Below are 13,715 nucleotides of genomic sequence, written 5' to 3'. Positions count from 1 at the left end.
CTCTGTTCCCTCCCTCCCCTATAAATAACTATATTTATTAGTTTTGGGTTGCCATTCCATAATGCTTTTACTTTATATACGCTTAAACATATATACACTTAACCTTTTTTAAATAAAAGGTAACCTACTATATACTGACCTATTCCTTGGTTTAAACACATATACTTCCTCTCTCACAAACACGCACATATTTACATATACTAGAGAGCAGGAAAAATACTACTCAGTCATTTTTCTTGTTACTATACAATAAAATTATCCAAATTCTGGGCAAGAAAACAGGGCACTCCACTGTCTGAATGCACCACATCTTATTCACTGTGCCCCCACTGAAGGACATTTGGGTTAGTACAGTGTTTTGCTATTATAAAATATTGGCAGATGTTTGTGTATCAGGGATAGATTCCTAGAGGTGGTACTGTTAGGTCAAAGGGTAAGTGAATATGTAACTTTGCTAGATACTATTATATTTTCCTCTACACAGGGTTGTACCATCAGGTACAAGAGTAACCATCCCCAACAAGGCACCAAAGTAGTCAAACATTTGGATTTTTGACCATCTGGTATCTTGTAGAGTTTTAATGCACATTTCTCTTACGAGCAAGGCTGTACAACCTTCATGTGTTTACAGGCCATTTGCATTTCTATTTCTCTGAATTCTCTGGTCATACCCTCATGAAGTATATTTTCAAATCCCTATTTTGCAAGTAAGAAATTAATGTTTACTAAGGTTAGGATACCTGCTTTAAGTAGTAGGCCAGGCACAGTGCTAGTCATAGATATATGTATATGTATGTGTGTATACATATATATTTATATATATTTATAATTTATTTAATCTCTATAGCAATACTTTGAAGTTAGTATTATCCAACTTTGGATCAGAATATAACTACATGATGACATGCTGATTTAACCCCAGATGTTCCATGTGAACTGTGAAACTTCTGTCTACACTAATAAGGAAACTAAGCAAATAACCTGGCCAGGCTGTGCAGCCAGGCAAAGGCAGACCTGGGGCTAGACCACTGTCTTCGCTCCTCTACCCAAATCTGGTTCCTCTATGCAGTTACTTTCTTCCCTGTCTTATAGTGCCTCTCATTGAGATTGAAGTGTAAACATCTTATTTCCCCCTACTTACTTGCATTTCTGCAATAATCATAAACTTTTGAATAAATATACGTAATTCATATAGTTGGTGATAAGTTATTTTCACTCAAATGCCAACCACAATATAACAAAAATTGATTAGATCACCAGAAAAAAGGAATTCAGAGGGAGAAAATCCCACGGGCCTTAAATGTCTCAGTTCATGAAATTGGATAAAAATCAAAAGAAAAAATAAATGCATTTAACAAACTTAACATCTAATAACAATCACAATCATAATACAACTAAAATTTATAAACCGCTCTTATGGTGGGCCAGTGCTACAGTGCTTTATGTTTATTACCCTACTTAGTTGCCATAATGTCCTAAAAGGTATTGTTATTATCTTAGTTTGTTCTACACATTCTTACTTAATTAGGGAAGTGCTCATCTTATTCCAAACATTGGAGACACCTCCCCTAGGCCCAGACTCCCTCAGGAGTCCTCCATACACAGGAACCATAGTGGCCCGTCTGGCACTTCAAACTGGGTAATTCAGTCTTCAGTCTGTAGGGCCACTGGCAAACCTCCACAAAGACACAGCCAGGGCCTAATTTACTTTGTTTTCTAGTTTTATTACCCAACATATAAAATGAGGCCCTTTCCCCTGTCACCTGCCCGCCCTACAGGACTGCCTCTGATCCAGCACCTCCCTTCTCCCTGCTTCCCAATTCTCCCCCTATGTCCCATTCATAAACAACAACTCTCTTATATTGTCAATCTCAGAAAGATTATCCCTACTGCCTCTAGCTTTGGCTAGTTTACTGACTCCATCAGATGGCAGCATCTGTTCTCCTTGCTTCCCAATATAAAATTTGTATCCTTGCTCCCTCATTTTCGTATAAATACCTCCTGCTCTCTCCAGGCTCAAGCCAGTCGGATTGGCCACCCTCTTCCTCTTGTGATTTTCATCTACCAACCTCTTAGATACTCCCCAGCATTCCCTGTACTCACTTTTCCTTTCCATTCCCATGTTTGCCATTATACTAAGTTTCTTCAAAGTCTTTATGTATACTTCGTCCTGTACCCTGAGCTCTCAATCCCCTAACTTCCTCCTTGCCAATCTTTGCCACTACACGTCAGTGAGCCACCCTCTTGTTACCACCTGGAACTACTCCAACTTGGAAGTTATTTCAAATACCACACTCTCTGACCACAACCTACTATCTTTTCTTTCAGCTTGCTCTTTTAACCAGTCACCTACAACTATTCTTTAATATCACCTCTACCTCCATTCCATTGGTCCATCTACATTCTCTGTATTGACTAGCTCCCTGCTCTCTTCACTTTCTTCCCCACTCATTTTAGATTCCAAAGTACATTATTTCATTTTGGTGTTAAATAAATACCTACTGCAGAAATGAATCCTTAATAGCATCATCTTAGTTCTAATATCCCATCAATCACTAAGTCCCCTAACACACTTCTTTCCATATCCACTGCCACTAAGCAACCATCGCTTCATGTCTAGACTAACTAAATTCTCCAGTCCACTCTCCATCTTGCCCACAAAGGTAGCTTTTCAAACTAGACATCTAATCACTCCCTTTTTATTTAAAATCCTTCAATCATGTCCCATTGCTGTTGTGACAAAGAAAAAAATTCCACAGGGTTGGCCAGAAAGTTCATTTGGTTTTTTTCCATAAGATGGCTCTAATAGCTCTTAATTGTCTTTAACGTCATTCAAATCAATTTTGTTGTATTGTGACAGCTGTCATATCAGTGTGCATATTTTTTAAAACTTACCAAAACTGGTGAGTTTTTATGTAGCCATTTTAACACTGAGGATGGAAATGTGCAACATTTTCAGCATACTATACTTTATTATTTCAAGAAAGGTAAAAATGCAACTGAAACACAAAAGAAGATCTGTGTAGTGTATGGAGAAGGTGCTGTGACTGATTGAACATGTCAAAGTGGTTTGCGAAGATTCGGGCTGAAGATTTCTCACTGGACGATGCTCCACAGTTGTGTAGAGCAGTTGATGTTGAAAGCGATCAAATCGAGACATTGAGAATAATCAATGTTATACCATGTGGGAGATAGCCGCCATACTCAAAATATCCAAATCAATCAAGTTATTGGTGAAAATGAAAAATGTCTTTTATTTTGTGGGGAAAAACCTAAATGAACTTTTTTGCTAATTCAATACAACACAGCCTAAAGGGTGCTGCATGCCCTGACCTTCAGTGAACTCTCCAGTCTAATCTTCCACCACTCTGGTTTTTGCCCTCTACCCTCTACCCACTTAGCCTACTTCCAGTTCTTCTAATACAGCCTGCTCCTTTCTACTTGAAGTCTTTCCTATTTTGTTCTCACTGTAAGGACATCTTGTCCTCCTTTCCCACTCAGTTTCACCCAGTCAACTCCTATTGATCATTCCTATTTCAACTCAAATGCCACTTCCTCAGGAATCTATCACTAACCCCTAAGACGATATAGGTCCTCCTGTTATGTCATTCTGTTCTTTCCCTTTAAAGCACTTGTAGTTAATCAATATCTGTGTGATCATGTCTGTCTCCAGTAGACTGCAGCTCCATAAGGTCAGGGACTAACTCTATTTTGCTTACCTTTGACTTCTCCGACAGTGTCCAATATAGAGTTGTACTCAATAAATATTTGAAATAAACTTCTCTCCATTATGGTGGTTCTCAACCTAGGCTGTGAAGCTTTTCTAAAAATGCATGCTTACATGGCACCCCCCAAAAGATCACGATTCAGTCAGTTTGTGATATATACTAGACTGCAATCTTTTTTCCATAAGCTCCATACATGATTTTGATGCAGAGTCGGAGTTGAGATTCACTGTTCTACAAAATCAGACTGTCAGGACTGAAAGAGACTTCTGAAATCGTCAACTCCAGCCTACTCCTTTCACAGATGAGTAAACGATTTCTCTCCTGTTTTCATTTGTAATGGACTATATCACTAAATTGTTCTTTCACATAGATGTCCACTTTTAATTCCTCCCTTTAATTTCTTATGTTATCTGGCAAAAGTACCTTCATGATATCTCACATTTTAATCACAACAGAAATTCATTCCTCACAATATGTACAGAGAGTATTTTAAAAGTGTTCAATTATAACTCCTACTGTAAGTAAACAACTACTTTTCTTCCACATTATCATTATAGGAAAATTTAAACTTCAAAATTTTGCCCTCAGTTATTCCAGGAAAAATCAACTCTGAAGTGTGTAAAGTTTTACTTTCTATATTGAATACTTTGAAACTAATTTTCTTTAGTAAGAGTAAGATCATAGTAAACTTCATTTTTCAAATACCTATAATACAAACAAATGCAAGGAATAAAGGAAGGATAAAAAGAACTGACTACCTTTTTCATAAACTATTAATAGAATCCCACTGTTCTTTTTTTTTTTTTAATCCTCACCCAAGAACATGCTAATTGATTTTTGGAGGGGCGGGGTGAGCTAAGAGAGGAAGAGAAACAATGATGTGAGAGAGAGACATGATTGGTTGTGTCTCATATATGACCCAACCAGGGGCCAAACCCCCAAACTAAGCAAGTGCCCTGACCAGAAATCCAACCCTCCAGATTTTGGGTTGCCGGAGGCACCTCCAACCAACTGTGCAGCACCGCCAGGACCAGAATCCCACCATTCTTCTCTAGAGTACTTGGGAGCTTAAACTGTTTGAGAGCTAAACACTTCAATTAAGTATTTTAACTTCTTGTTTTGGTTACTCCCTTAACCAAGTAAAGTGAAAATTTCCAACGGATTTCACAGAAGTAAAAACATGCCCTGTAAATAATCATTGGCCCTGTTCTTTATTCGGCATTTATTCAGGATCTACTAAGTGCAAGGCTCTGTAACAGTGGGTCATTGCAAGGTAGTTACTATCAGGATCCAAAGTAGCAATCCACGGAGAAGCAAGCGCAGATTCAGTAAAAGATAAAGGGATTCGGGGTTTCAAGCTTCATAATTGCACTTCAAAGGCACGACCTACACTCAACAAACCTACATTCGACAAACTCCGATATGTGGCAAGGCAAACAATTGTACAGATAGCTCCCATGGCTTCAACGAGTATTTTTTGACTCTCAACACTCTGGCCCTATGCTTACCTCTGTGCATGCTCTTTTTTGAACTTTTCTTCATTCGTTCAACCACGATTTACTATGCCACACACCCTGGTAGTATCGTGTTGGGAACAAAACAGGAAAGGCACCTGTTTTCCTAGAGCTGACTTGGGATGGGGGCGGGGGCATTCAAGAGACAACGTGCGGGTCGAGATAATTTGGGAAAGGAATAACGACTGTGAAGAAAAACAGGCTAAGGCTGTGGGAGAGCTATGGTGCATATATTGCTCCCCATTCCTGGAAGTATTCGCACTATCCCAGGAGCTCTCATAGTAATTATCACTCTGAATTGTATGTATCAGTACATACTATGTAGCCACAACGACTATGTAAACCACTAGTACTCTGCAACTGTCTTTTCCTCGGTCTAGTACATAAATACGTAATAATGAACACATATTAACACCATGTAAATATGTTGTTTACGAACGGATGAAATGGTTCAATGAATGGATTGAACTAAAATATTTGCAGTCAAGGAAGCAGGAGAGATTCGCTCCCAAGGCCCTAATGAAGCCACCGGTTGTACACAGTAGGAGACGACAGTCCCCAGCAGCACCCCGGGTGGCAGCACCCCCTCCGCCAGGGCGCGGCAACTACGTAAACAAAAATCGCCCCCGCGGGGTAGGGTGGTGCTTCCCCGGAGGGCTGATGCCAGCCGGGTCACTTCGCGCCACTGCTGCAAGTCGGGGCTGCGGAGTTCCCAGGCAAAGAGTTTGGAAGAGGGGGCCACGCGCCCCAGCTCTCCGGCCTTACTCCACCCCCAACCCTCCAAACGGATTTCTTTCCCGCCTCCCTCTTAACTCCGTAAGCGCCAGAGGGAGCGAGGCAGGGAAGGAGGCCTGCACCCAGCGGCCTCAGCCCAGTAGAGGCCCACAGGGTGTAGATTGCAGCAGCCAGGCTGAGGGAGAGCTTAGGTTTTCGGAGGAAAGACGTCCCTAGGAATACTCACCCCAACGACTCTAGTGTGTCCAGCACGTCCCCCTCCATCGTGGGTTCGGGACCCGACTCTGGCCCTTTCATGGTCCTTTGGCCCAAAGCTGTTCACCGCTCTAAGGAGCCCGCCGGAAACTAGCGTTACCGCGGCAAGGTTCCGGTCGGGATCTTGACCAGAACTGCCTAAGAGAGCCTCTGACCGGGGACCAAAAGGTTCTGGCCAAGAGGCAAGTAATACTTAGTGCCTGAAACGGCTTTATGTAACAATAATAACTTTCTAAAATAATAATAGAAATAATCATAATAAAAAGTATTCTTTGTGTTAGGTCTTATCTGTGTTGAAATCAATCTTAGCAAACATAGTGATCCTACCCACATTGTTAACCTATTAGACTCCCGGACCTCTCAATTTACAACAAAAATCCTGAATGGAATAATAATTATCTTAATCTAAAATTAGTACGTAACATGTACCTACACATATAATTTTTACATTAATATACGCAGCAATGTTCCAACTTTAAAAAATAAAGGAGCAGCTAATTTATAATTATATTGTTTCATTATGAAATGTGGAAGATTGATGATCAGATTTGTGCATCTACGACCTTCTTATACATACACACTGTTGTACTGCTTACAAAATATAAGTGAGTTGTATAAGAAATATAAGAATTGTATGTCGCCATTAGGATATTCACTAAAGGAATAATCAAATGTAAAATTTATAACTAAGAAAAGGTGAAAATAAAATAATCAAAAAAACATTGGATTAAATCTAAAAATGCAAAAAAAGAAAATAACTTAAACCGTAAGATAGCTGGGTAGAAATATTAGCATAAAAATAGCTACTAATGCAAGAAGTATCAGAAAGACCTAAGTAGGGACATTTCATAATGATAAAAGGATCAAGACCACAGGGAGCTATAACAATCCTAAAGGTTTATTTGCTTAATAACCAGGCTCAAAATATATGAATAAAAAACCAAATGAACTTAAAGGAGAAATAGAGATGTCCACAATTACAGAGGAAGATTTTAAACATATATCTCTAATTAATTGATATAACAAAGTCAAAAAATCAGTAGACATACACAAGATTTGCAAACCATGATTTATATATTTGACCTAATTGATATACATAGATCACTGCTTCCCAAAACTTCATAATCTACATTTTCAAGTGCACATGTATCATTAAAACTTAATTAGCCATAGACCCAAGAACAAACTTGTAGTCTGATAAAATCAGATGTACTGATTTGCAGTGAGGGAGCACACTGCAGAGAAACTATATCAGTCAAGGTTCTTCAGAGAAATAGAACCAAAAGGATATATATGAGATTTATTATAGGAATTGGTTATTGTGGTTATGGAAGCCAAATCCCAAAATCTATTGTCTGTCAACTGAGCACCAGGGAAGTTGGTGGTATAATTCAGTCAGAGTCTGAAATCCAGGAACGAAGAGTTTGATATCTGAGGACAGGAGATAGATAACCAGCTTGAGAGAGAGAGAGAATTTGCCCTTCTTCCACGTTTTTGTTCTATTTGGGCCCTCTACAGATTAAACGATGCCTGTCCACATTGTTGAGGTCTATTTTCTTCACTCAGTCTACTGAATCAAATGATAATCTCTTCTGAAAATATCCTCACAAACACACTGAGAAATAATGTTTTATCAGCTATCTGGACATTCATTAGCACAGTCAAGATGACACATAAAATTAAAAATCACAAGAACTATAGCATGCCTCTCAATGAAAAAAAGAAGGAAACATTTTGAGTAAATTTTGGATTCCACTAAAGGATTCTAGAAAGTTGCCATCAATTCTGGTTTGGTTGCTGCTTTGGAGGTGGGATTAGAATTGGGAATTAATTAGGGATTGAGTGCTTAAAAGCTACTCTCCACTAATACAGTGCTTTTAACATTTCCTAATGTTCTGCAAGCCAAGCTGGTCTCCAGACACTTTTTCACCTCAACCCCAAAGAGAAGTTTGCAGCCTCAATGTTTGTGAACAGGCATGCATGCTTACATGCATGGGGGAGGAGAATGTGCATTTCATAGTACTGGCAATGCTTATGAGATTATATTCTGAAGTAACTATTAAATAAGCATCAGACATTCAATAAGTTGACGGTTTATTAAGCACACATTTTGCATTGGGTTGGCCAAAAGCCCTTTACATGTTTCTGTATGATAGCTCTAGTAGTGTTTAGTTGTCTTTACCTTCATTTGAAACAATTTTGTTAGTTTATATTGTTACAGCTGTCATATCAGTGTGCATTTAAGAAAACTTATCAAAATTGGTGAATTTTTGTGGAGCCATTTTAATGTTGAAGATGGAAGAAAACATGCAACATTTCATAATAAAGCATGAAATAACATCATGTTTTATTGTTTCAAGAAAGGTAAAAATGCAACCAAAACACAATAAAAGATTTGTGCAGTGTATAGAGAAGGTGCTGTGATCGATTGAAAATGTCAAAACTGGTTTGCAAAGTTAACTGCTACTATTGATATTTCAGCCAAGTAATTCCTTGCTGTGGGGCTGTCTTATGCATTGGAAGATATTTAGCAACACCCCTGTCCTCTATTCATTAGAAACCAATAGTGGGAGATACTCAAAATATCCAAATCAATAAAGGTACTGGTGAAAATTAAAAATGTGTCTTTTATGGAAAAATGTAATGGACTTTTTGGCCAACCCAATACTACAGCAAGGCATCATCCCAGCTGCATTTTTGTTCCTAGCTTTTTGGTGGCATTTGACTAAAAATGCCCCCAAGATTACTTCATCTGCACTGGCCCAGAAAGCAAGGGTGTCTGCCACTGAGAACCAACTGGAGAACTTTCTACATGAAGACTCACCTAGGCTCCGTCCTCAGAGATTCTGATCCAGTAAAAGAGATGAGGCCTAGGAATCTCTATACAGTTGGCCATTGAACAACACTGGTTTGAACTCTGTGGGCCGCTGTATGCACATATTTTAAATAAACACATATAGTACTCTAAATGTATTTTCTATTCCTTATGATTTTCCCTTTTTTTCTGGTATAATGTCATTTTTATTGTATTTTTTCCATTACCGTTTAGCCCCTTTATACCCTAACCCCACAATCACCACACTGTTGTCCATATCCATGAGTCCTTTTCCTATTTGATCAATTCCTCCACCTTCTAAACTCCCCCACCCCTTGCCTGTCATCATGCTCTCTATCTATGAGTCTGTCTCTATTTTACTTGTTAGTTCAGTATTTTCATTAGATTCTACATATGAGTGAAATCATATGGTACTTTTCTTTCTCTGACTGGCTTATTACACTTAGCATAATGTTCTCCAGGTCCATCCATACTATCACAAAGGGTAAAATTTCCTTTTTATGGCCAAACAGAACTCCATTGTGTAAATGTCACATAGTTGTTTTATTTACTCACCTACTGAAGGACACTTGGGCGCTTCCATATCTTGGTGATTGTAAATGATACTGCAACGAACATAGGGGTGCTTATGTTTTCTTGAATTAGCATTTTGGGTTCCTTCGGGTATAATTCCAGAAGTGATATCATTCAAAAGGCAGATCCATTTTTAATCTTTTGAGGACCTTCCATACTATATTCCATAGTGGCTGCACCCATCTGCATTCCCACCAACAGTGCAAAAGGATTCTGCTTTCTCCACATCTTTGCCAATACCTGATTGGTGATTTATTGATGACAGTTATTTTGACTGCTGTGAGATGGTATTTCATTGTGGTTTTCATTTGCATTTCTCTGATGATTAGTGACATTGAGCATCTTTTCATATGAATGTCGGCCACCTGTATGTACTCTTTGGAGAAGTCTATTGAGGTCCTTTACCCCACTTTTGAATTGGATTGTTTGTTTTTTTTTGGTGTTGAGTTTTGTAAAGTACTGTATAAATTTTGGATATTAATCTGTTATCAGATATATCAGCAGTATGTGCTCCCATTCTGTGGGTTGTCCTTTTATTTTGTTGAAGATCTCCTTTGCTGTGCAAAATCTTTAAGTTTGATGTGACCCCATTTGTTTATTTTTTTTCTCTTGTTTCCCTAGCCTGGGGAGATATACCTGATAACAGATTTCTACCAGCAATGTCTGAGATTTTGCTGCTTATGTTTTCTTCTAGGATTTTTATGGTTTCAAGGCTAAATTTTAAGTCTTTGATTCATTTGAAGTTATTCTTTGATGCGTGGGACACCGGCCAGCAGTGATCACGGAACGCTGCAGACGGCTCGCCGAAATGCGAGAAAAAACATGCACAGAGACAGACCAGTTTCTGTGGAGAAGTAGGGACGGGATGGCCACCCCTGTAGTGGGGAGCACGCTGATTTACCATCCAAACCAGCTTTTATTGGGTTCGTTTTGCATAAGAATTCAGGTAAAGCACATTACTCATTGCGAGGAAGTAAGGATCAAACAATAGGTAACAAGGAACTCTGAGGGTCTATTTTGAGTCAGAGTCAAAGAGCTGTAAGACTTTAAGGAACAAACTAACTTCCTCCTTGGACCCTTCTCATTCAACTGAGAGCATTCTAACCAAACAAGGTTTCACAGGAATTTACATGTTCTTTCTTAGACCTGATCACCCAGGGAATCCACCCTTTCCAGCACAAGGCAGCACCACCCTGTCATTGTTTAAGGCTTAGGTGAAGCAAGGAAGTAAGGCAGCCAAGAATTTTTGTGTGTGGTTTTGAGAAGGTAGTCTAGTTTCATTTTTCTGCATATATCTGTCCAGTTTTCCCAACACCATTTATTGAATAAACTATGTATAGTCCATTGTATGGCCTTGTTTCCTCTGTCGAATATTGACTATAAAGGTGTGGGTTTATTTCTGGGCTATCTATTTCATTCTATTGATTTATGTGTGTGTTTTTATTCCAGTACCATGCTGTTTTGACTACTATGACCTTGTAGTATAGTTTGATGATAGGTAGCATGAGTCCTCCAACTTTGTTCTTCTATCTCAGGATCACTGTTGATATGTGGGGCCTTTTGTGGTTCCATATAAATTTTTGAATTTTTTCTAGTTCTGTGAAATATGTCATTGAAATCTTGATAGGAATTGCATTGAATGTATAGATAGCTTTGGGTAGTATGGACATTTTAGTGATGTGAATTCTTCCTATCCATAAACACAGTATGTACTCCCATTTATTTGTATCTTCAATTACTTTCTTCAATATCTTATAATTTTCTGAGTTCAGGCCTTTTATATTCTTGGTTAGGTTTATTCCTAGGTTTTTTGTTCTGTTTGAAGCAATTATGAATGGGGTTGTTTTCTTGATTTCTGTTTCTGTTAGTTCATTATTGGCAAAAAAATGCAGCTGATTTCTGGATCTGAATTTTGTGGCCTGCTACTTTGCTGAATTCGTTTATCAGTTCTAGTAGTTTCTTGGTGGAATCTTTTGGGGTTCTCTATGTACAGTATCATGTCATCTGCAAATACTGACAGTTTTACTTCTTCTTTTCCAAGTTGTATGCTTTTCCTTTTTCCTTTTTGTCTGGTTACTGTGGCTAGGAATTCCAGTACTATGTTGAGTAAGAGAGGTGAAAGTGGACATCCCTGTGTTGTTCCAAATCTTAAGGGGGGCACTTGTAGTTTTGGCCCATTGAGTATGATGCTGGCAATGGGTTTGCCATATATGACCTTTATTATGTGTAGGTATGTTTGCTCTATTCATACATTGCTGAGTTTTTTTTATCATAAATGGGTGCTTGATTTTATGACATGCCTTTTCTGCATCTATTGATATGATAATGTGGTTTTTATCCTTCATTTTGTTTATGTGGTGAATCACATTTATTGATTTGCAAATGTAGCAACCTTGCATTCCCAGAATAAATCCCACTTGATCATGGTGCATGATATTTTTGATGCATTGCTGTATTCAGTTTGCTAGTATTTTGTTGAGGATTTTAGCATCTATGTTCATCGGGGGTATTGGCCTATAATTTTCTTTCTTTTTTTTTTTTTTGTAGTGTCTTTATCTGTTTGGTGTTGCACGTGGGTCACCGGCTAGCAGTGACCACAGAACGCTATGGATGGCTCGACGATAAACACGCAAGAAATAAACACATGCACAGAGACAGACTAGTTTCTGTGGGGAAGTAGGGACAGAATGGCCACCCCCCCTAGTGGGGAGCGCGCCGATCCACCGTCCATACCTGCTTTTATTGGGCTCATTTTGCATAATAATTCAGGCAAAGTACAGTACTCATTTGGGGAAGTAAGGAACTATAGAAAACAAAGAACTCTGCCGGTCTATTGAGTTGGGGGTCAAAGAGCTGTAAGGCTGAGGAACAAACTAGCTTCCTCCTAAGACCCTTCTCATTCAACTGAGAGCGTTTCTAAACAAAGAAGGTTTCACAGTAATTTACATGTTCTTTCTTAGGCCTGATCACCCCGGGAAATCCGCACTTCCCAGTACCGAGCTGTACTACCCCGTCATTGTTTCAGGCTTAGGTGGAGCGCGGGAACTAAGGCCACCGAGAGATAAGGAGATTTTCTTCCAGACGCTGAGAACTCAGACTTTGTCAAAGCCGAGGAGTGAGGGTCCATCACCCCCTTTTGCTGCAGCCCCCCAAGTCCTTCTTTTGGGGGGCCTCCCAAAGTGATCGTGCCTGGCTTGGGTCGTTCCCCCCGTGGGGAATCTTACCCGTCTTTGGCTAACCGACCAAGCTTTTGGGGGTTCAGCAGCAGAAGCAGCATTCCTGCCAGGGAGATAAGCTTTTGTCTCCTTGCTGGCTCACGGTTCCAAGGGCGTTCCCTTAGCCTTAGCTAGGCGGGGGTTTCAGCTTCTGATACCAGTCAGGGCGGTTCCCAACAGTTTGGAATTAGGATAATGCTGACCTCATAAAACGAGCTTGGGAGCCTTCCCTCCACTTGGGGTTTTTGTAATAGTTTAAGAAGAAGAGGTGTTATTTCTCCTTGTAATGTTTGGTAAAATTTGCCTGTAAAGCCATCTGGTCCAGGGCTTTTGTTTGTTGGGAGTTTTTTGATTACTGCTTCAATTTCACTAGGCATAATCTGTCTTTTTCAGATTCTATGATTCTTCTTGATTCAGTTTTGGATGATTGTATGTTTCTTGAATTTATCTATTTGGTCCAGGTTGTCCAGTTTGTTGGCATATAGTTGTTCATAATATTTTCCTAAAATCCTTTGTATTTCTTTGGTGTCAGTTGTTACTTTTCTCTTTCATTTATGATTTTTTGGGGGTCCTCTGTCTTTTTTTCTTGATGAGTCTGATTAAAGGTTTGTTAATCTGGTTTATCTTTTCAAAGAACCAGGTCCTGGATTCATTGATCTCTTGTATCATTTTTTTAGACTCTATTTTGTTTGTTTCTGCTCTGATCTTTATTATTTTCTTCCTCCTACTCATTTTGGGCTTTGTTTGTTGTTCTTTTTCAAGTTTCTTTAAATGTAAAGTTAGATTGTTCATTCAAGCTTTTTCTTTTTGTTTGTTTGTTTGTTTGTTTGTTTTTTGAGCTAGGCTTGTAATGCTATGA

The 13,715-nt window shown here is 39.0% G+C and overlaps 1 protein-coding gene across 1 annotated transcript in view; it reads right to left on the bottom strand.

Moving 5' to 3' along the window:
• Positions 1-6,326, bottom strand: part of FAM98B (family with sequence similarity 98 member B) — a 35,100-nt gene extending 28,774 nt beyond the window's left edge. The window contains exon 1 of the mRNA XM_045822229.1: positions 6,204-6,326. Coding sequence (XP_045678185.1) covers positions 6,204-6,274 — 71 coding nt within the window. The 5' untranslated portion in view covers positions 6,275-6,326. The remainder of the gene's footprint in view (positions 1-6,203) is intronic.
• Between the last annotated feature and the right edge of the window lie 7,389 nt (positions 6,327-13,715).

The sequence above is a fragment of the Phyllostomus hastatus genome, unplaced genomic scaffold (assembly GCF_019186645.2).
Source record: "Phyllostomus hastatus isolate PE091 unplaced genomic scaffold, TTU_PhHast_1.1 phas_scaffold_501, whole genome shotgun sequence".
In the NCBI taxonomy this organism is placed as follows: domain Eukaryota; kingdom Metazoa; phylum Chordata; class Mammalia; order Chiroptera; family Phyllostomidae; genus Phyllostomus; species Phyllostomus hastatus.
The sequence above is the reverse complement of the archived record's forward strand: the minus strand, read 5'-3'. Positions and strand labels throughout refer to the sequence as shown.